The sequence below is a fragment of the Thermothelomyces thermophilus genome, chromosome 1 (genome assembly GCF_000226095.1).
Source record: "Thermothelomyces thermophilus ATCC 42464 chromosome 1, complete sequence".
Classification (NCBI taxonomy): domain Eukaryota; kingdom Fungi; phylum Ascomycota; class Sordariomycetes; order Sordariales; family Chaetomiaceae; genus Thermothelomyces; species Thermothelomyces thermophilus.
In genome coordinates this window covers 9589678-9611561 of record NC_016472.1, presented here as the reverse complement: position 1 = coordinate 9611561, position 21884 = coordinate 9589678, and the positions used below count along the sequence as shown (strand labels likewise).

Genomic DNA, 21884 nt, shown 5'->3' with positions numbered 1-21884 from the left:
CGGAAAAGGCGCTCAGGGAGGAGGAGTATGCCAGTTTTATTGGTCAACACTACATACACCGTTGACGCTCTTTCCCAGCCGACCTTAAGATACCTGAGGTATGCGAAATCGGTCTCATTCATGCAATGAACATGGAAACCACATGATACTCCTGAACGCCGACCCGACCCAAAACCTTTGATACTCTGATTCCCGCCCCCCCCCCCCTTCTCCCCGAATCCCAATCTGGTCTATCTAAAACCTCTCCTTCATCCGCGAGGCGATTATCCTCAGGTTGTTGTACACCTTGCCGGGCTGAGCACCAAGCACCAGCGAGACAATGCTACCAGACTGTCAGCCACGTCTCGTCATCTTCGAGGAGAGTTAACGTACCTCTCGCGAGCCATCCCGATGTTCTCAAAAGCACCGAGAATATGCACCTTTGATCCGGCGAGCACAATTCGCGTCTTGGTCGCTGCAGTTTCTTCCAGTCAGCCCCCTTGTACAACCATTCTCGCTCTCCCACCAATGCTTACCATTCTCAATCGCAAACTTGGTTTTCTGTTCCCGGCCCGTCAGCATCTCGCCTCTTGCATACGGCACATCCAACTCCCCGCAAGCGATGGCAAACATACCCCATCTTTGCCCGCAATCCGCCCAATCGCGCGGCTCAAGGCGTCCTGGCCGAGCGTCTGCCGAACGTCCTTGATGTCGAAGGACTGGATATACAGCGAGTCAAGGCGCAGCAGGGCGATGGCGTCGTCGATGTCGAAGCCCATGGCAAAGGCCGATACAAAGTCGGCGCCCATCTGCAGCGCGTCGTTGGAGGTGGTGAACCTGGACGACCGGAGCTCTACCCGCTTCTCCTTGACGTTCATGCGCACCTGGAGCTTGCAGTGGTCGACGAGCGGGGGGTAGCTGGGGCGGTTGGTTAGACCGGGTGGAACAACGGGCATAAGAAGGGGGGGGGTTTGAACTAGACGTACATCTGGAAGGGATTAATTAGTGGAGGAGCGGACGGCAGAGAAGAAGGGGTGTCTCTACTTGCCTTGGACCAGTTGTTCTTCAAAGCAGACATGCGGTTTGGTGGGATTGGAATCTTTCTTGTCTCGGCGCGGCGTACGGGATTCTGGCAGGACTGTCAGTAAGGTTCTGCTCTTGAGGTTCTCTGGTCCTCGGCTCGGACGGACATACCACATCCTTTCCTGGAGCGAACCGTGGCCGCCCTTCTTCGTCGATGGCCATGTCTGTGTCTTCGGCATTTGTCGGGGGCGCAACGGCGGTGGGTTCAAGGGCGCTAGCCTCCTGCATGTCCACGAGGAGCTCATCCTTCTGCTCGGGCGCGGGGACGGCGACTGGGTCGGGTGCCGCAGCAGGCTGGACAAGTGCTGTCGGCGCAGGCATCGTGTTGACTGTAGCTAATACGGCTTCTTTTCCACTGTTTCGACGGAGATTTTCGAGACTATTTGGCCCGGGTGCAAAAAGTTGTCGTGGGTATCGTCAGTTGGTGTCCTCGCTACTCTCACCGTCTTCAACTCTGCATCCTGCGGTTTTTGGTGGGGTTCGAAATTCGTTCAAAAAGGCAAAAGACCCACTCAAAAATACAGGCTTATCGATTGGCTCAGCACTTGCCTTACCAACACATCCCTCCTACCAGCCCAGGCCAGGGTTAGCGTCATGGCCGTCAAGTTCTTGCATGCGCGCCGCGTCCCAAAGTCTCGTTGCTTGCTCGGTTCCCGGTCCAAACCAACCCCCCCCCCCCCTCGACGACTACCTTCGCAGGAGATCTCGAGCCCGCAAACGGGCGCCGCTTTTGATACAATACGAAATAATCGGTGATTCACCTTGACAATGGCCTGAAAAGCTTACGCACGAGGTCACAGTGCGGCAGCATGTCTTTTCAACAATGACCTCTAGCGCATTCACGACCCAGCTGGGCCGCCGGTTCTGGGGCTCGATCCGCGATTCCGTCAACGTCCTCGCCGCGAGACTCCCGACCCGCCGGCCGCTGCCGGACCAGCCATCAGCAGCGCAGCCCTTCTTTTTCAACACATCACGCGGCCGGGGCAATCGGTTTTCACATTCCGGCCGATCCTTCTTCCAGCACCCTTCCCCCAGGATATCGCCCCAAAACGTCCGCAGAAGCTGCACCTCGGGCGGCCTCCTACTCTTGGGACTGGGATCTAGCCCGTCCTCGACAAGCGCGGTTGTGGCAACATGTACGGCGGCGGCGGATTCGGCCCTTGCCAGGGGCGCGGGGCAGAGGGCAACACTCAGCCACCTCGCCCGGCAGATATGGCTCCAGAGCCGGCAAGCCAGGCACGGCCCAGGGCACGTTGTCGCGCCTGGGAGGAGAGCCAGCAGCTCCAAGACGAGCGCCCACGGCGACAAGAAAGCGGAGTCTCCTCCCGAAAAACAACCTGAGCCACCACAGCAACCACCCGCTAAACCACCCGCTAAAGCACCGGGGGCCGAGCCCTCCGAACAGGAAACCCTGGCCGACTCAATGTCCAAATACTTGCACCTCCCGAAAATGCCACACAGGCCGACAAAGGAAGAGCTTCTGGCAGCCGCTAGCGGATTCGGCCAACGCCTGAAAGTCCGGTTCAAGTGGTTTTCAATCAGGAGCATGCGGCCGTGGAATGCCGACGAATGGGGCGCTTTCCTCTCCTGGTTCCTCTTCGGGCACATTGTGTGGATTTTGGTCGGGACCACAACTTTTTTCTCCATCGTCATTCTCACCATCAATACGGTGTTTGCGCAAGGTATGTCTCCGGTGTTTGCCGGCTCCGAGAGGAGAATGGCTGACACAAAATCATGTAGAAACTCTTGCCAAGTGGGTCGGCGACTACCTAACCCAATCGGCCGGCTTGACGGTCGTGTTTGAATCGGCGATCGTTCCAAAGTGGAAAGACAACGTCATCACGTTCCGTAATGTCTTCGTCTCTCGACGGCCTGGTCAGGTGAAGTCCACGGTGACAAAGGGGTCCTCTAACGCTGCGGCGGAAGCAGCTGCCGCAAGGAAGGCAGGCCAAGAGGCGGCCACCGAGGAGGACGACGACGGCAATTACACGCAGTTTGATCTCACCATTGACACGGTCAACGTTACGTTATCGTTTATCAAGTGGTGGAACGGCAAGGGTCTCCTGAAGAATGTCGAGGTCAAGGGTGTCAGAGGCGTGGTGGACAGGACATCGGTCAAATGGAGCCCGGAGCCCGTGGATCCGCTCTCATACCGGCACGAGCATAACCCCGGTGATTTCGAACTGGACTACTTCAAGCTGGAAGACCTGTTGGTGACCGTTTACCAACCAGGCGGTTTCCGCCCATTCTCCGTCTCCATTTTCTCCTGCGAGCTCCCACAGCTGCGGAAGCAATGGCTCTTCTATGACTTCCTGTCCGCCTCGCATATGTCGGGTTCTTTCGACGGCTCCCTGTTCACTATCCACCCTCGACAGATACACGGCATCTCCTCCGCTGGTGACCGGCGACAGGATGAGTTCGGCGACCCCTCTGTCTGGAAGAAGTTCTCCCGCTTACGCATCGACGGGCTCAAGATCGACCACCTGAACCGCGGCGTGGAGGGGCCGTTCGGCTGGATCTACGAAGGCAACGTCGATCTTGTTGCCGATATCATGTTCCCCACCGATCCCGCAGAGGGCATCGGCAAGGTCGTAGCTGAGTTCTACGACAAGATGGAAGAAGCTGTAACCAGTAACCGCTACCTCAAGATCCTCGAGGCCACGGGCAACCGCAGCCGCAGTTCCGAACCAGATGTCGCCGACGACTCGAGCTCAGATGTCATCTTTGATGGCAGCCAACGCAGTCATGAGGACGATATCTCTCCCTCCTCTCCCCTTGAAGAAGCCCTCTCCTCCACTGCTACGGCCAGCGTGGAACCCTCGCCAACTACTCTATCCCCGACTTCGCGAAACACTAGCACCGCCTCGGCCTCCCCTTCCGAAGAGCCCCAAGTTGACGAAAAAGAGAACCCCTCTTATCTAGTCATGGACCTCCGCATCCACCTCAACGATGTGCGCGCCGCCGTCCCGCTCTTCAACAACCCGCACATCAGCTACGTCAACCAGGCGCTGGTGCGGCCCATTGTGGCCTACATCAACGCCAAGCACACCTACATCCCCGTCAACTGCCGCATCGTCAAGCGCCTCACCGACTTTGACGGCTCGTGGACCGTCTGGGACTGCGGCCTCATGGACGACACCAGCGCCGAGGTGTACGCTGCCTTTGCCCGCAGCGTCGAGGACCAGCAGAGCCGCGTGCGCAGGTTCAAGAGGGTCGGGCTGTGGACCATCAGCCTCGTCGTGCACGCGCTGTTGGCGGGGGTGGCGGGCGATCTGATGTGAGGGTGTGTTTTTTTTTTCTGGACACTTCTGCGCCGCCTTGATTCGGTGGTTTTTCCAAGATCATGGGTGTTCTCCCGTGATCCTCGAGTATTGTGTGATATATATGTTGAGTGTAGTCTGACGTATACTAAGATCGGAGGGGCGGCTTTCATACACAAAAAGGAAAAAGCGGGGGGGTTGGTTCTGGTGGGTTGTGATGGCGATTTCATTTGGTTGCATGGAAAGAGCAAAACGGCGTTGCGGTTTGATGCCTTCTGTTAATTCATGACGTTCTTGGTGCGAGAAGGAGGCCACTCCCTACTACCTACGAAACCGATTTGTGCTGAATACTATCATGAGATAGTGTCACGGGATAGACACCATCGCGGAATAGGCGACAGGTCTGATACTCGTTGTTGTACATATAAACATACTCCCAGGCAGCAGCTTATCCCACATCTGAGTTTTGATGTCCTGGTCAGTGTGAGCTTCTCACTCCTCGAGCCTCGTTGCCCAGGGGTTCCACCGCACCACGCGGAAGCTCCCTACTCGGAGGTTCTCGTTGTCGAGTATGTTGCAGGGAATTCCACAAGAGATGCCAAGAGCAACATGAGGAAGAGCTAACGCGCCGCTCGCCTCGGATACCGTTTTGAAGCAGTAGATTAGAAGATTGGCCCTGCTAGTGGAGCAATATTCTAAAGGCTATCTGCAATCTAATCACTGACTAACTGCTACCAGATCGATGCTATATCAGCGGACCTGCCAGAGCGTCTCCTAGCAACCTCTCCTACCTTGACGCCACACCCCTGACGACGCCACCGTCCCCAACCGTGACTCGGCCAATATTCGCATGGGCTCCCTGTAAAAGGTGAATGCCTCTGCGCACACGTCCACGATCGTGAACGGCGATCGTGACACAGTCGGGATGGTCATCCAACTGCGCCCTTTTGGTTGGAAAAGGGCAGCCAAGAGAGACGCCAGCCGACGAACTAATGGTGGGCCATCGCGGAGACTTCACATAAAGTCGTCACTTGAGGCGAGCGTTAGCGACCGGGATTGCGTATGAGGGTAGCAGGTCACTTACTCGCCAAAGCCGTCATCGACGTCGTCGTACACATCCATCTCCGCAGCCATACCACCGCCGCGGGTAACACCGGCAAGAGAAGTCTTTGTCTTGGCCGCCTTCGTCTTCTTGCCGCCCTTCTCGGCCGCCTTCTCCTCCTTCATCTTCTCGTTACTCAGTGCCGTCAGGGTGCTCGCAATCTTCTTGATCTGGTCGCTCGGCAGGTCCTTGGCAAGCTGCTTGGTGAACTCCTGCAAGAAGAGCGTGTAGTGTGGCTTCTTGGCGCTGGCCGCCAGAATGGGGCCCAAGATATTGCGCAGCTCCTCGAACTGCACCTTCGTCGCGGGGTTGAAGAGAGGAAGCGCTGACAGGTCGACTGTCTTGGTCGGGTCGTTTGCGTCGATGGGCACGGCGCTTCCGGCGGTTGTCGCCTTGCGCCCGCTGCTGATGCCGATGTTGCCGAAGAGATCCTCGGCGTGACGCAGATCCGACTCCTTTTCGGTGCGACGGAGGCGCTCGCGCCTCTGAGCTTCCGTCTCCTCCTCGCTCTCGTCCTTCTCCGCGTTGGCCTTGGCCGCGGCGCGCTCGGCCTGCCGTTCAGCTATCCGCTGCGCCTTGCTCTTCTTCTTAGCAGCGGCTTCTGCTTCCGCCTTCGCTTTGGCTTCCGCGGCCTTCTTTGCCTTTTCGCGCTCCACCTCGGAATCTTCGGCGGCGTCCCAAGAATCTAGCACCTGGGAATTCGCGGCACGTCAGCTCGGGCTCGCGGGACTTTCCCGTTCCCTGCACGGTCTTCGGAACGCAAGACCTACGTCGTTGTCTTGGGCCTCCTCATCATCGAACCTTCGGCGAGCGGCTCCAATAACTGGTGAGTTCGGGGCGGAGCCGGAGGACGACTCCTCTTCATCTGCAGAAACATTTCGTGTTAGTCCGGCTTTTTCATGCCAAAAAAAAACCCAAGCGACTAGGCGCCGTCCGTAAGCCGCATGCCGTCGGCAACGGCGCTGGTGAGGATCGTATCCATCCGTCGCAGATGCCCCGCGCCCTAAAATGTGGCCTTCCGAGGATCGCGGGGTAATGCGATATACATCGCTACTTACCCCACTGTTCCTTGGGACCAGGCATGATTCAATTGTTGTCGCAGTCCCGGAGATATGGTATCTGGCGTCAGGCAGTAGGGGATTCGGCAAGAGAGGCGCACAGCTGGGTAGCTGGTGATTTGCAGGGTTGTCGAGGTTGGGCAGCCGACGAAAATGTTTTGGGTCCCTGGTGCCACCACAGCGGGAGACTTTAGCCTCGCCCGAGTCTGTGCTTGTGCTTGACAAGAAAGAAGCGGCCCAGACCCACCATCCAAGCAGTCATAATAACCCTGACGCAGCAGGTGTGTATTTTTATTCTGCTTACACCACGGAGAGGACCAGACATCGTGCTTGGTTCTCATGGGGAACACTTGTTGGACAGGTTGGCCTCGACTTTGCGGTGTCGGCCGTCGTCAGAGTCTCGGCACCATACAGATTCTATTCGCATGTTTTCTGAGGGCTTCGAATGATCAGAGATCAGAGTACCTGAGGCCGTGGCCTCCCATCACACTCGCCTAGTTTCGTGATTTTGGAAGACAATTTCCTCCGTATCTGTCTTCCCACCAGCTTCATTCCAGCAACCTAACCCCACCGATACAGTCCTATGTTGCTTGCGAAACAATATTGACTGTTCTAGTTTTTGGCTCTCTCTCTCTCTCTTTCTTTCTTTCTTTTTATGTCACTGCTGCCTGCCACCGCCACAATTCTGGCTGCAGTCTGGCCGAAGCTACTAGCTATCGTTATCTGCGCCTGCGCAGAAATGGTTTGACATCTGTTATCAACCGTTAACTAGTGCTAGGCCAAGGTGAGTGTGCGCCCGAGTCTGCCTTTTGTGGCCCCTCAGATGCGCGCTCCACCCTTCCATTGGCCTGAGAGTGCCGTGGTCGTTACCCGAAGGCAGAATTGATCCTCTCCGGAAATGGAAATGGAAAACAAGCACCGTCAGGCCAGTGCAGGCAGAGCGAGCGACAAGCCACCGCACCACATCGCGCCGCTGCCGCACCTCCAACCTTAAAGAGTGCGCAAGCATTTCGGCGGGGAGAGGCAGCCAATCGCTAGGCTCCGTCGCCGCCCTGCCTGACTTGCAGCGCCTGCACCTCAGAATCATCCCGAGTCCTACCAAGTCCTAACACGCGCGGCGGCGTGGGGATTCTCAACCTTTGCTCAGTAGAGTTCGCATAGGACCTTGGTTGACGTTTCGGAAGCCTTGCGCAGGCCTCGCCAGCACCACCACATCCCGCCAGACAGGGGAGAATATAACAAAAATGGGTGGCAAATGATTCTGCTGCCCTTTGGTGGAAATTGAGCATTTCTCGCGTCTTGTTTTTGATTATTTCGGCGGGTTCCCGAGTAACTGTCTCCTCATCTTTCGTCGCGCGGCCTGCTCCATAGGCTGCAGCTGACGTGTGTTTTGACTTGGTTGCAACGGGGCCCATCGCCCAGATGGACAGCAAGAAGCATCTCGCCTCCCTCATGGAGGACCACTCGCCCGACCCTGGCGCCGAGGCGATCCGGGATACCGGCCGGTCGGGAGACCCGTTCTCGGGGCAACCCAGCTCCGGCATCGATCTGGACCTGGGCCCCGGCCCCAACCACAATACCTTATCTTGCGTGTACGTATCTGAGCTGCTGCTGCCCCCTTTTGGACCTCTCAACCCCTCCCGTTTGCGATGACACGGCTTCCTAATCATAGCGTGCAGGACCAGGGAGACCTCGCAGGAGGATTGTGCAAGGCACAGGTTCATAGTCTGGGCAGCGGTCAAGCGCAACTCGTCTGTTCGGATGACCCCGGAGGAGCGGCTCGAGTGTCCGCTGCTCCGCTGTACGCAGAGGTTTCCGGACCACGAGTCGATGCTCAAACACCTGGCAGGCTGTAGGTATCTCGCGTCGGGAGAGTACTGGTGCTACGATCACATGCGAGTGGAGCGCTTTGACGACCTGAAGTGCAAGAAGTGCCTGGGTCATCCGTCCAAGAGGAGGAAGATGCTCACCATGGCGAAGAGCTTCTTCCAGTCGCTCGGCCACAAGGCCAAGAAGTCACCTAGTGTCAAGCTTGTCGACCAGGAAATGATGCTACAGCCGCCGCCGCCGCCGAGCTACGACTCCCTCAGCATCCCCAGCGTCAAAGCCAATGCCAGCGAGTTGCCATCTACCGAAATCAGCGAGATCGATTCCTTCGAGGTGCCTCTCCTCCAGCCCACGCCCGCTCCGGCTCCCAGCTCGAGCATCAACCCCCAAGCTCTCCTCGTGCCCGCGCCTCCCTCCCTTCCCGAGCTCGAATCGAACGAGGCGCTCACGCAATGGCAGCCGCCCGTGTCGGCCTTCACGCAGCCTCCCTTTACAGATGTGGCGTGCGACTACCGGCCGGCTTCCGCGACAGCGCCGCCTCGGCCGCCGATGCCGGGCATCCCATCATCTCTTAACGCGGCGCTCAACGCACACCTGCCCATCCTCGCCCAGGAATCCGGATCCGCCAACCCCCCACCGCCTCCGAAGCCCGCTCTTCAGCTGACCACGGCCGGTATCCCGGGTCGGCGACAGATTCCACGGTCAGCTCCCAGGCCGGCACCCGCCGTTCCGCGCAGTATGGGTCTGTCGCCCAGCTCGTCGGTCCGGTCGACGGCTAGCACCGACACCACCACGAGCACCGCGAGCTACAGCAGCACCTTGATCTCCTCGGCTTCCGGCTGGAGTGGGACGTGGTCTATCGCCTCCGGCCTGGACACGAGCATGACCTCTCCGATCGAGGCCTGCACCGTGACTGACGAGTCGCTCGTGGACGTGCTGAACTGCGATCACCAACAGGACGGGCCCCAGGGCTCCCCGCATGACTTCTTTTCCGAGTTGCCAGCCGACCTTCCCATGCTCGACAGCGCATGCGACATGACTTCGAATGCGCTGCTCGGCCTTGACCCCGTTTTGCCTACCAACTTGGCGTCTGCGCCGGAGATTGCCCCGGCCGATGTCGCGGCTCCGGCGGTCGAGATTGGCGACCCCGAGATCGGCCAGGCGAACACGTGCTGCTCCGAGACGAAGTCGCTCGTCAGTTCGGCGTGGGACAATCTGCAGGAGCACATTGTGTCTTCGATGTGGAAGCTCCAAGACCACGGAGACAACTACCTCGCCACACAGCTTCGCGCCATGTCGATCAAAACAATAGCTACGACCGGCCTGCGGACGCTTCGTGCCCTCATCGACGGCCAGCAGCCTTCGTCCGCGAGCGACGCCCTATGCTTGATCCATCTGGTCTACTCCTTTTTCGTCGTGGTGCGCGGACAGGAGACGTCCAATGGTGCCAAGAGACTCTTCCAGCAGTCGTTAGCCTATGCCAACGGGTTACCACCAAACGAAAGGACGCCTTACCGTCAACTCGTCGTTGCCATTTGGGAACCGCCAGGCTTCAGCTCGGCCGACACCGGCGTTCAGCTCTCGTTGGCGACGGGCAGCCCATCATCTGGGCTATCACCCAATCACAAGGGTAAATCCCTAGACCACTCCGGTCGGTCGCCCGGAAAACACGAAGATCCTTTGCTCAATGCAGCCCGCGATTTTTTGGACGGTAAGTCGACCACCAATGGCTGCCAAAGGAACGCGACTAAATGTGGGAACACAGAGCTTGAAAGCAGCCTCCTAGCCGAAGTGTCTCCGCCGCTCGAGGTTCAAATCTCTGACTTGCACATCGAGCACCTCAAAGTCGGGAACCCACCCGTCAACGAGGCGTTGGTGGCGACGGCGAAAGAGGTGCTTGTAACGCTCTCTCGCCAATTCGACCATGCTGCTCTCAGAAACAGACTTGGGGAAGTTTACCAAAGACTCTGCAACCGGTCCATCTACAGCGTCCGGAGGCTGGAGATTGAACTTATTCAAGCCGGGAGGGTAAGCTCTGCTAATGAAAGACCGAGGAAGAGGGTTTGACTGACAGGATGTAGACGTGCTTGTCGACCGGGAAGTTTTTTGACGACTACGTCCCGCGCGCCAGAGTCCTGTGCGATGGGATCTACGAGAAGCATGACGTGGGCGCATCACGGCGCGACGCCTATCACGGACTTGGTGTCATGCTAATCGAAAACCTCGTGCTGGTTTTTGACGGCTCGGGCGGCATGGCCGGGACACGGCCCCCATCGGACGACCTGGATATGTTTTTGAACGACCTCTCCCAGGCTGGCGGCACGGGTACGGACCGGCAACTGAAAAGTGGCCAGGCGGCGGGCCGCGAGCCCAGACGGAACCAGCTCCCGACGCCGATGGCCAGCCAAAGCGACAGCCCGTCGAGCAGCGCGACCACGAGCCCAGCGGCCGAGCAAACGCAGCACCCTCCCGACCCACCCGAGCCGCAACAGCCGGCGGCCGGACAGAAAGTGGAGGCCGATTCGTGCTGCGAGATTTGCGGATACCGACCCAGGGGCGACCCGCAGTGGTTCAAGGGCAGCATGGCGAAACACAGGAAGCTCCAGCACAGCACGGAGCCGCCCAAGATCTACAAGTGCCCGTATCCCGGTTGCACAAGCCAGTACAAGAACCGGCCCGACAATCTGCGGCAACACCAGATCGAGAAGAATCATTGGGTACAAGGCGACGAGATCACGCCGAGGCGGCCGAGTAAAAGGAGGAAGATGGCCGCGGAAGATCAGCCTTTGCGTGAAAACGACGAACTCGTCTGGGGCGAGAAAGTGAAACATTGAGCGAGAGCGCTTCACGGGAAGCATGGGAGGGTATAGTTATTTTTCTGTTGGGGGTTGAGCGCGGTTTTGCTCTGCGCTTGTTTGATATCGTGATACCACTGCCGCATAGCGAGTGTCCTTTTTTTTTTTTTTTTTTTTTTTTGCTCTTGTTCTCGGAGTTTGGTTTGTTTCTTTTGGGAAGGGGTTATGGTTTGGGATCTGGATCTGGGATAGAGATACAATGGCGGAAATACGCCCTGGTTAATCAGATCAGCTCTACGGAGTATGAGACAGGAACTCTCAACACGATTGTTTAAGAAGAAATATACTTTAGAACGTCTTCGACGACAATTGTCTCACTCAGGCCTTCTAATCGAAGGTCACCATCAAGCGAGGACGGCTCATGCCGACGGGTACCCTCGGCATAGGTCTGTTTGTAATCCGCTGCATCTTAGGAACTTGCCCGCTCCCCATCAACGAAGACACTGAAAAGAACAAGTACCGGAACCAACCAAGTCGAAATCGTTCTCGTATCAGCCCATACTTCAGTTGCTTAGCAAAAATAGTCAAAGAACAATCAAAGAGCTTCTGAGGCGCGTCCAGAGATCAGCAAGCAAGAAGGCCGAAGAGAGAAAAAAAAGGCCGACCCCACTTCACCTCGGAAACAATCACTCACCCCACACCTCTCGAACTCTACTGTGTAAAACAAAGAAACAGAGGCAAGACGGGAAGAAGAAGCTAGCTTGCCAACTAATCAACGTTTAACCATTCGTCACCACGAGCATTGGCCAACGGCCAACACGAAGGCTTCTCGATCGACAGGAATACCCAAGAAGATCTGAATTAATTTGATTGGGAGGAACCGGGAAGCAATTGGCTAGCTAGCGGAGGGGAAAGAGATGGCCTCTACCACAGTCCCGCACATCACCGTCCTGGGGTCTCTCAACATGGACCTGGTGGCCTACGTCCCGCACCGTAAGTTTCATCTCGGAGAAGACTTTTTATTTATTTATTTATTTTATTTTTTGACTTTTTTCATATCTTGTTTTATTTACTCTGTCTTCTTTTTCTTTCTTCATGGCTTACTTGCCGACTCGTCGGTATCTTCTCAGATCCGCTGCCAGGCGAGACGCTCACGGCAGACGCCTTCGCGACGTCGCCCGGTGGAAAGGGAGCAAATCAGGCGGTGGCATGGTAAGTTTTTTTTGTTCTCTTCTGCTTTTCTATCTCTCTCTCTCTATCTCTCTCCTTTCGTCTATGAGGTTCTCTTCTCATATGTACCCAGGAGGAATGAGTGAGCCGAGCAGACGTTGACATCTGACTAGCGCGAAACTGTCACGGTCGAGGCCGGAGTCGGGGCCTGACGTAGGCGAGACGGCGAGGGTTGCCATGGTCGGATGGTAAGTTTTCCCTTTTCTCCCTCTCCATATCTGTCTCTTTCACTACGCGGTGCACCCTCATTTTGCACACACAAAAAAAAAACTCACCATTCCTCTCTCTCTCTTTACGCGCGATTCAGTGTCGGTGCGGACGGACACGGCGCCCAGCTGCAGTCCAACCTGGCCGGCTACGGCGTCGACGTGTCCGGGGTTGAAGCGCGGGGGGGGCTCACGACGGGTGTTGCCATGATCATCGTCGACAAGCCGACGGGCGAGAACAGGATCGTGCTCAGCCCGGGGGCCAACCACGCGCTGCGGCCGGAGGACCTGAGCACGCTGGCCCGGCTGCGGCCCCGTCGGGACGGAGAGAAGAAGAAGGAGAAGGGCGAGGAGGAGGGAGCTCAGAAGCTGCCGGACCTGCTGATTATGCAGCTGGAGATCCCCTTCGACACGGTGCTGGCCGCGCTCGCGGCCGCCCGGCGCGAAGGCGTGGACGTGCTCCTGAACCCGGCGCCGGCGCGACGGCTACCCGACGAGGCATACGCCGGGTTGGCCCACCTGGTAGTGAACGAGACCGAGGCGGCCATCCTGGGAGAGGTGGACGAGCGGGCGCTGGATGACGAGGCCGGCCTCGAGAAGGTCGCGGAGGGGTTCGTCAAGAAGGGTGTGCACAACGTGATCATCACGCTCGGCGGGAGGGGCGTGTACTACTACCGGAGCGAGGACGGCAGGCGGGGCCTGGTGCCGGCCGAGAAGGCCAAGGTGGTCGACACCACGGCCGCCGGGGACACGTTCGTCGGGCAGTACGCGCTGGACGCGGTGGTGGCCAAGAAGGGAGGGGAAGCGTTTGACATCGAGGCCGCCGTGAGGAAGGCGAACAAGGCGGCGGCCAAGACGGTCGAAAAGGCTGGGGCTCAGGACTCGATCCCGTGGCGGGATGAGCTGGAATAGGCAGCAGCAGCAGCAGCAGCAGCAACCAAGAAACAAAAGGGGATCGATCAGCTTGACGAGATCAAGATGGATTCTAGTCCAACGATACAGAATCATGCATCTAGCCACCCGGTTTCTACGTGCAACGAACGACAATTCAATCGCCTCGTGATGCGCCGTCATTCTCACGTCCCGGGCTCACGGATACACGTACTGCGGTTTGAGATTGTTCCACCCGTCTTCCCGCCTCAGCTTGAGTTGTTTCACATCCAGTCCGTTGATGGTGCGCAGGTTGATCGAGTTGATGTCAGAGTGTTCGGCCCGGAACTCCCGCTTCAATCTTGGGAGCGCTGCAACTTCTTCCTCGGTGAGATCCGGGTTCGGCTCGGTCCCGATGTTCTCACCACACATCTTGCAGAACATCTTACGCCAGCAACGGTCGGCAAAGGTGTAGTAAAACACGTTATCCCTGCCCTCGATCGCGATCTGCTTCGAGGTCGGGTAGACCCAGGCATATCCCTAATCACGGGGATGTGTTAGTCTTAACTAGGGAAAAAAAAAAAAAAAAAGGGAGAAGAGGGTGGGTTTTACGGACCTGGCGACAGAAGCTGCAGTTGCACTCCAGGAGGAGGCCCTTGTAAGTGCCGTCCTCCAGGGAACCGTCCAGCCGCACTGCCGTGGTCACGGCTTCACAGTGGCAGCTCCCATAGTAGGTCTTGCCGTTCTCGAAGCCAGCCGGGTTGGGCTCCTCGCCCCTGAACTGAGGGGCGACGTATTTCGGATCAAGGTCGGCGCCGTTGAACCTGCGGCCAGCAGCGTGAGCGACGGGGTCGCGCGGCAGAGGAGAAGGGGGGAGGATAGATAGAGATATTGATAGATGGATGGATGGATGGATACGCACGTCTTGACTTGGAGGCTCCAGAGATCGAGGCCCTGAACGGTGCGCGCCTAAAAATCACGACGAAGGAGGAAGAGAGAGAGTTTCGCCCGACTCAGCATTGTCCATGAAACCATTCTCCTCATGCAAATGTGGCCAGTGCAGAACTCACGTTGATTCCCACCCCCTGAGGGAACATATCCGAGGCGGCCATGACGGTGGTTCCGCAGTTGCCGCAAAACTGTCGTTGAGAGTCCGTGTCAGCTCAAAGTGTCGGTGTAAAACGACCGGCTCTCGTCTCTCTCTCTCTCTCTCTCTCTCTCTCACGGTCACCACAACCCCATGAACCGCCCATGTTCCCGAACCATCAGCGCCCTCCATTTCCAAGCTAATGCACTAACGCACCTGGAAGTCGAGCCGCTTGGAGGCAAAGGAGTAGTGGACGAGCTTGCCCTCATCCTTGACGACGGTCAGGGGCTTGGTCTGGGGCACGAGCCAGAGGTAGCCCCTCTTGTAGCACATGCTGCAGTTGCAGTCGCCCGCCGACGTGATCTCGGGGACCTCGACCTCGTAGACGAAGGCGCCGCAGTGGCAGTTGCCCCGGTACTTTCTGAGAGGCTGCTGCTGGTGCTGCTGGTGCTGCTCTGTGTCGGACATGATGGCGTTGGCTCGGGTTGACGCTGGCACGTATGTATACGGGCTCTGTATCTATATCTGTATATATATATATATATATATAGTCGGGGAAAGGTCCGTCGTAGGTTGCTTCGACGGAGCACAAACTATCCGACCCAAGATGGCGGTGGTCTACGGGCATATATAAATAAATACGGACTACATACGTACATAGATATGTCGCGGATGAATGAATCTCTCCGTCTTCTCATTTTTCTCCTTTGTATCTTCTTCTAACCGGATCTTGCTCTTCTCTCCAACCGGGGTCGAGAAATCCGACGCCCTTTACTCTAATTGTTATCAAATAACCAAACATGCATGCTGCTAAGAGCTGCCAAGCGCGATTCTAAAGCATCTACTACTAGTATGTACATCGTTGATGCATGGACCTTTCGCGGCTCGATCCTCCTCCCCCCTTACCCCTTACCCCTCAGGGGTAAGATCTGAATTTTGTGGGTGCGGTGAACCGCCGCGCTCAACGCGTCGTCAGCTGGCTGGACCCGAAAAAAAGCGAGAGGGCGGGGTAATTCCCCCCTTGCTGTGGTTGCACCGCATTCGCGAGAGTGGCTGTTGATGGGGGCGAATGACGCCCTCTCACGTGGCCAGGCGTCAGCAGGGGGTGGAAAGGGGGGGGGGGGGGTACACTAGGCTTACAGTCGCGCACACTAATCCGCATGTTGAGGACACCGTGACTCACGCCGGGATGATCCTACGGCCTCCTAGATTCCTGGGGGGAGTTCTTTACCGAGCCCGTCCGTTGACCGATCGACCACTTGCACTCACTGGACTCCCCGCTCGTCCGTCGGTCTCCGAAGCGGGAGGCAAGTGGGCTCCGGGGTATCCTGAGCAACTGTCTTAGGCCAGATCCCAACATTTTACTGAGATACTGCATGCCGTGTACGTTGTAAACACTACGAACAAGAAGCAGGCAGTGCGAGATCAGTTCCGTCTGCCAATGACAAGGCACGGAGCTGTCACACCCTGTTATCAAGTCACACAAGGTACAAGTATTTCTGGCCTTGAGAGACCAGAGTGAACCAAAGCTCTAGAAAGAAAGTCACCGTTTCTTCCGATGCTTCGTGTTTCGGCCGTGGGGGGGAACAGCCTTGCAAATAGAGTAAAGCTATACTTCATCCGTCGCAAGAGCCAGAGAGTACGTTCCCAGCCACACAATCTCCCAAGCTCTTGTTCCTGCTGGGGCTCCCTCGACACCATTAAACCCAGCACTTACTCGACATCCCGCACAAGCCTTGCGCCGATCCAGGCATAAGGGTAGTTGCGCTGGTACCAGTTGACGCTGTAGACATGCTTTCGTTAGCAGCTGTATATGCGGGATCCCTCTTCTCGAGACAAGCCACAAGAGGCAGCGAAGAGCATAGCACGAGGGGGGAAGTAGGCACTCACAAGCTCTTCCTCCCCGCAAGGCGTGGGTGTGTCGCCCACGACCCGCCCAGCACCATGTTGTGCTTCTCGTCAAAGAAGTCGGCCGTGTAGCCCGGGTACAGCGACATGGCTTGGAACTCGTCCCACGGCCGCAGCACGCTGCTGGTCCACTCCCACACGCCGCCCGCGTCCGACTGGCCCGCCAGCTGGTTGCCCCGCGACGTCACGGGGGTAGGGTCTATTTGAGAGGCCTGTCAGTACGGTATTCACTGTTCAAGTATTTTTTTCCTAGCGGGCAGAAGGTGAGAGGGTCGGAAGGGAGTGAGACTGTATATGTGAGTAGAGAGGAAGGCAAAAAAAAAGGTGAGCTCGGCAAGAGGGGGGGGGTCCGGGAGGAGAAATCAATAACGAGAAGCATATAGAAAGAAAGAAAAAGGCCCAATTGTGACTTACGCCAGTGGCTGAAGCTCACATTCGCGCCGTTGAGATCGATAAAGAGGTCTTCCTGCGAGAGGCGGCGGTCCCTAGAATCAGCTTCAGAGCCGGCGTCGGTGCTGCCCGGAGGGGTGGCCGGAGGCGAGATCTCGACACCGTTGTTGGTGAGATGGCTGCGGTTCGGTCATGGTTAGCTTTTTTTGTCCTGCTGTCCTTTGTTTTGTTCTTGGACAAGACGATTGACAACCGGCGAAAACACATGACTAACCCGTTCACGGCCGGGACGGTCTGGCTGAGCTGGTTCTCGGCCTGCTCCTTCTTGAGGGCTTCCGCATGCTTGTAGATGCTGCGCACTTCCTCAAAGGTGGGGATGCGGCCGCCCATCCATGCGGCACAACCCGCCAACTCGTCGTACGACGCAAACACCGGCCAGTCGAGGGCGTGCTTCAGGGGCACCAGCCCGTAGACGGTGCGGACGGCCTTGTCATCGAGGAAGGACTCGGGAAGGGCGACGCCGTTGGCAAGGCTGTGGCTGTTGGTGCGACCGTTCTCATTATTGTTGTTATTAGCCTCCGCGGAATCGGTGCCGCCTCCTGCTGCTGCCGTCTCGTCGCTGGTCTTCACCGTCCCGCCCGGGATCTGTGCCCACGAAGCTGGGATCTTGGTGGTGCGAGTATTGTACAGGTATCGGGCATACTGCTTACGTTAGCCACGACGTTTCACCCCATTTAAAACATATCGAAGAAATGAGGGCCCGCTGAAACAAAAGCGCCCTACCTCTTCGTTGCTGATCGGCCTGCCCTGGGCCTGGAAGGCGTGGACCTTGACGCGCCTCAGCGGTTTCTCATTGTCCCTAGATGGAGTCATCAGCAATCCAACAACATGCCCCGGTGGTACCATAAAAAGAAAAAAAAAAAGAAATATAATAATAATAACTCATACCAGCCATAGGGAGCATGCGGGTCAGTCCCGTCCTCGGGGTCATCCAGGCCGATGACGACCTCCTGCTCGGGAATGTCGAACCACTGGTTGGGCACCCTCTCGGAGCGGGCCTTGGCGGCGAGGCTCTCAAAGTCGGGAGCCGGGATGCGGGGCGGGGGGCGGGTGCGGTCGCTCTGCAGCATCATGTAGAGCAGCGTCTCGAGGTGCATGGCCTCGTGCTCGAACCCGACCCAGATGGCCCTCCCCACGTGGCGCGGAATCGCGTCGATGCCGGCCGCATAGAGGCTCTGGAGCCGGGCACGCACGCGGCCCTGGTAGGCTCGGATCTCATCGACGGGGGGCCACTCGTCGGGGATCTCCGAGTGGGCGTGGCAGAGCTCCGGGTTGTCGACGTCGGGGTCGATGCCGCGCTCAAAGATGCCGTAGTAGTAGGCAGGGTCAGTGGGCGGTTGCTTGGTCGTCTTTGTCAGCTGGATGTCGAGAAAGGTGGGGATGTGGCCCAGGTAGAAGATGCAGGCGTTGCGGAGCTTGATGGGTTTCTCCAGTATCTCCTCTGGCGGGAGCATGTCCCGGGTGACAACGTCCCAGGCCGCCCACAAGCCCTCCCAGTCCCGCATAGACGGGAGGGCCGTCCGCGCGTAGACCGACGGAGTCAGGCTGAAGGCCATTCTCGGCCTGGCAAGCATATGAAGACCTGCACAAGCGGGAATCAGGTCAGTCAGGAAACGGGATTCTCCAAAGAGTTCAGTCGAAGAGGGGTCTCCCGAGAGACATGATACTGTCTAAGGAGCCCCTTGGGGTTCGGGCGTCGACCCCGCAGCCCAGCAGGCGCCAATAAGGCTAGTGACGACACGCCACCGCGCTCGACTTACACGCGGGTGTCGGGTGTCGGGTATCGGATGATTGCTGTGGCCCCACGCTCTCTTACCCAGGGAACAACGTGGGGTAAGACTGCTGGGGGGGGGGGGGGGGGAGGGGGGGAACGTGATGGTGGCTATTGGTCAAGGGCTCATTCCGCAGGTAATACCCGCTTTTCATCTTTCTCTTCCTATCTCTTTTTCGTCTTCCGTTTCCTTTTTTTGTTTTCTTTTTCCCCTTTTTTCTCTTACCCCCTTTTGAGGTGGGAATCTCTTGTGGTCGTAATATAAGGAGACATAACCCCTTTTCCACTAATAGAAAAAAGAAAACAGAGAACTCACCGTATTCCTTGAGGTGCCTCCACTGGGCAATCTCGGTCATACCGGCCCGCCTCCAGAGCTCTTCGGCTTCGGCTGCCGAGTACTTCAGGCTCTGTTCGACCTGGATTCGGTCGTGGGGTCGAATCCTCTCTCCCATGACGATGGTCTCGCGCACGGGGGCGTAAAAGGCCTGGTGCCGGCCACCTTCGGCATCGTACACATACTGGCCAATGACCCGCCAGTCCTTCTCAACGAAGGCGTTCTCGCCCAGAATCCTGTTCGCGTGGCGGAGGCCGTTCAGAATGAATCTGGATCACGTCAGCGCCAGCTCACAGCCCACTCCGGGGGTCTACCGGCATGTTAAATGCCGCGGCCGGATTGGCATACTCATGGGTGATGCCCTCCTTGTCTGAACGTTGAGTGGGTGGTTAGAAAGCCAGTATAGTCTCCCATCGCGGGTCGTTTCAATCTTACCGTTGTACGCGTGGCTGGCTCGGCCGTCAGCGTCTCTCGAGATTTCTGATTGCTGCTGACAAAAGGGGGGGGGGCTGGGAGGAGGGTTAAGAAATACACTTACTATACTTTGGCCGGGTCGTCGCATGCGTCCAGGCCAATTAGCATGGTGTCATCAGGACCGAGGACGTCGGCGAAGGACTTGAGGAAGGCTCCAGCCTCGCGTCGATCAAAGTTGCCTGGAGGAAGAAGGGCGTGAAGCCAATGCAGATGCTTGCTTAGTCGAGGTCATGAGGAGGGGACAAGGCGAGTTGGGCAACTCACCAACGCTGGAGCCGAGGCTCAGAATACACTTCTGCCGCGTAGCAATGGTCGGGTCTTTGAGCCAGAGCCGGCCGTCATCGTAGGTGCCGAGCAAGCCGTGGGCACGGACGTGCTTGTAAGGGGGCAGCTGAGCAAGGGTGCGCTCCAACTCCTGCTGGGAGAGGTCCAATGCGTAGTAGTCGATGTCCTTGGCGGCGTCTTCGAGTGCCTGCAGCAGCAGGTTCACTTTCCGGAGATTGCTGGACCCCGAGATACAGAGTCAAATCGAGTCAGTCAGTCAGCCAACTATTCATCTACGTGACCCGGATTGAGCCCAGCGTTGGCATCATCCACTGACCCACTGCCGAGCTCGATGACCATGGCCCCCGACGGAATGTACTTGACGATGTCGGCGGCATATGACTTGAGCACGGCGATCTCGTCATTGGTCAAGTAGTACTCCTCCAGGTAAGTGATCTGGGGATGATGGTTGGGAACCCCCAAAGTTAGCGTGGGGTGACCAAGACGCCACGGGGAGAACCGCGCAAAAAAAAAAAAAAAGAAAAGAAAAGAAAAGAAGAAGAAAAAGAAGAAGAAAAAGAAGAAGAAAAAGAAGAAGAAAAAGAAGAAGAAGAAAAAGAAAGCTCACCTTCTCGAACAGCTGCAGGCCGTTTTCATCATAGAGCAGGAGGGTGGGGAGCTTCCTGGGGCCATCCCTCGCGCGGAACTGGGCGAGCACCTCGGCCTTGAGGTTGATCTCGACCACCGCGTGGCGGATGTCGATGATGTAGGGTCCGGTAGCCGCAGCCGTCCTGAGAGGCGGCACACCCTTCTTCTCCTTGATGGCCCCCAAACGGGGGGTAGCGCCTTGTGGCACCACAGTGGTCTCTTGGGCGATAGGCATGTTTGTTCTAATTGCTGTGTTTTTTGTCCAACACGGGGAACTCGAGCTTCTCGGCAGGGTCTTGAATGACAACAGCCGGGTACATATAAATGAGCAGCTGGCCGCTTATTCAGATTGCGGTTTGAGTGAGCAAGATATCGGGTAGCAAATTGCAAGAACGAAGATGAGACGGAAGCATGTAAGGTACCTAAGTTCGAGGTACCTACCCAAGGTAAGATTACTTCGAGGTCATCCATCTGCGCCTAGTGTAGAGGTGGCGTGTGTAGAGACGTGCATTCCGCTGTACCTCCACGCAAGTACTGTACGGAGTAGTACGCTTGCTTCCAGGTTTCCACTCCCGCCGCGCCTTTGTCCACCTGAGGTAGGTCGGTAGGTACCTTCGATTGGGTGTGCGTCCTTGGGCAGTGCCCGTCGTGGTGGATCCAATGATGTGTCGCGCAGTGTGGCTGGAGTTCTCGAATCCCAAAGGTACTAGTACTGTTAAAGTACAGTAACTTGCCGGGATGTCGAAATATTGTAACACGATTGCTTTGCCTACGAAACCCAGTGAGAGTTCCGTTCTTGACGTCGCGGGCGAGGCCGTCCTCCTCCCTTCCCCTCCTTCTCCTCATCTTGCTCCTCCTCCTCCTCCTCCTCGTCGAAGCTCCAAAGTCTATGGCGGCCATTGCTCCAAAAACAAGCATGCTACACCGCGTTAGCAGAGCGTCGAATGAGCCCTCCCGGGCTACGATGAAGTCTCGGCATTCCGGGCGGCCGCAAACCGGGTTTGGATCGATTCAGTACTGCTCGAGCTCCATTTCAGAACAGATCCAGAACCGGGTGCAGGAACATGCACACCCCAGAAAAACAGCTACATAGGCGGCTGAATTGTTTTGTCATGGAATGACCACGAGCGTTGCGGGGCCTGCTGCTGGAAGTGGGAGCTGGAGATGCAAGGAACAAATCACACGAGAGGATCGGATGCCGGGGGGTGGAAGCGGCCCCACGCGCGGCTTACCTGGGTACACTAGCTCGCACTCGATGTGGAGGGTGCGCGAGGGCGCCGACACTACTAGCAGACTGGGGAGTTACTAGTAGTGTCGTTTCCGTGGGAGGCCCAAGACAGCGCTGACGAACCTGGAAGGCCCGAGCAAGTGCCAGGTTTGGCAGGAAACATCGGCTCTCATAACAACCTCGTCATGTGCTCGCTTCATCGTCATAGCCCCAAAACCCCGCCATTTCCACTGGTACTGCGCCCTTCACAGGGATCCCAGGAGCACTATGAAAAAGCCCTGTGAGACGGGCCAATGTTCTCAAGAAGTAG

At 57.3% G+C, this 21884-nt stretch overlaps 7 protein-coding genes across 7 annotated transcripts; 3 read left to right on the top strand and 4 right to left on the bottom strand.

Annotated features, from left to right (window-relative positions):
* Positions 1–234: 234 nt before the first annotated feature.
* MYCTH_2137771 (uncharacterized protein) lies at positions 235–1505 on the bottom strand (the record flags this gene model as incomplete). Its single annotated transcript, XM_003660710.1, has 6 exons — positions 1174–1505; positions 1028–1108; positions 615–899; positions 516–540; positions 373–454; positions 235–322 (listed from the first exon to the last, which is right to left on the bottom strand). The coding sequence occupies exons 1-6, from the start codon at positions 1381–1383 to the stop codon at positions 235–237; spliced, it is 771 nt and encodes a 256-aa protein (XP_003660758.1). The 5' UTR covers positions 1384–1505.
* A 238-nt stretch (positions 1506–1743) lies between these two features.
* MYCTH_59445 (uncharacterized protein) lies at positions 1744–4766 on the top strand. The gene is made up of 3 exons (XM_003660709.1): positions 1744–2744; positions 2803–3872; positions 3948–4766. The coding sequence occupies exons 1-3, from the start codon at positions 1886–1888 to the stop codon at positions 4341–4343; spliced, it is 2325 nt and encodes a 774-aa protein (XP_003660757.1). The 5' UTR covers positions 1744–1885; the 3' UTR covers positions 4344–4766.
* Positions 4767–5402: 636 nt separating this feature from the next.
* Positions 5403–6290, bottom strand: MYCTH_39101 (uncharacterized protein; the record flags this gene model as incomplete). The annotated part of the gene is made up of 2 exons (XM_003660708.1): positions 5403–6116; positions 6195–6290. Coding segments are annotated over 2 exons (810 nt in total), but the record flags the coding sequence as incomplete, so codon positions are not given.
* Positions 6291–7605: 1315 nt separating this feature from the next.
* Positions 7606–11513, top strand: MYCTH_2299428 (uncharacterized protein). Its single transcript, XM_003660707.1, has 4 exons — positions 7606–8074; positions 8162–10020; positions 10075–10337; positions 10391–11513. Exons 1-4 carry the CDS (start codon positions 7905–7907, stop codon positions 11141–11143), a joined length of 3045 nt encoding a protein of 1014 aa, XP_003660755.1. The 5' UTR covers positions 7606–7904; the 3' UTR covers positions 11144–11513.
* A 355-nt stretch (positions 11514–11868) lies between these two features.
* On the top strand, positions 11869–13541 carry MYCTH_2299427 (uncharacterized protein). The gene is made up of 4 exons (XM_003660706.1): positions 11869–12097; positions 12235–12316; positions 12448–12522; positions 12642–13541. Exons 1-4 carry the CDS (start codon positions 12022–12024, stop codon positions 13450–13452), a joined length of 1044 nt encoding a protein of 347 aa, XP_003660754.1. The 5' UTR covers positions 11869–12021; the 3' UTR covers positions 13453–13541.
* Positions 13542–13629: 88 nt separating this feature from the next.
* On the bottom strand, positions 13630–14287 carry MYCTH_2052991 (uncharacterized protein; the record flags this gene model as incomplete). Its single annotated transcript, XM_003660705.1, has 2 exons — positions 13630–13950; positions 14027–14287. Coding segments are annotated over 2 exons (582 nt in total), but the record flags the coding sequence as incomplete, so codon positions are not given.
* A 1741-nt stretch (positions 14288–16028) lies between these two features.
* MYCTH_2074210 (uncharacterized protein) lies at positions 16029–20581 on the bottom strand (the record flags this gene model as incomplete). The annotated part of the gene is made up of 13 exons (XM_003660704.1): positions 16029–16280; positions 16388–16604; positions 16820–16974; positions 17070–17497; positions 17579–17654; positions 17744–18437; positions 18943–19229; positions 19309–19330; positions 19396–19409; positions 19499–19613; positions 19699–19937; positions 20036–20154; positions 20327–20581. 13 exons carry the CDS (start codon positions 20579–20581, stop codon positions 16211–16213), a joined length of 2691 nt encoding a protein of 896 aa, XP_003660752.1. The 3' UTR covers positions 16029–16210.
* Positions 20582–21884: the final 1303 nt, after the last annotated feature.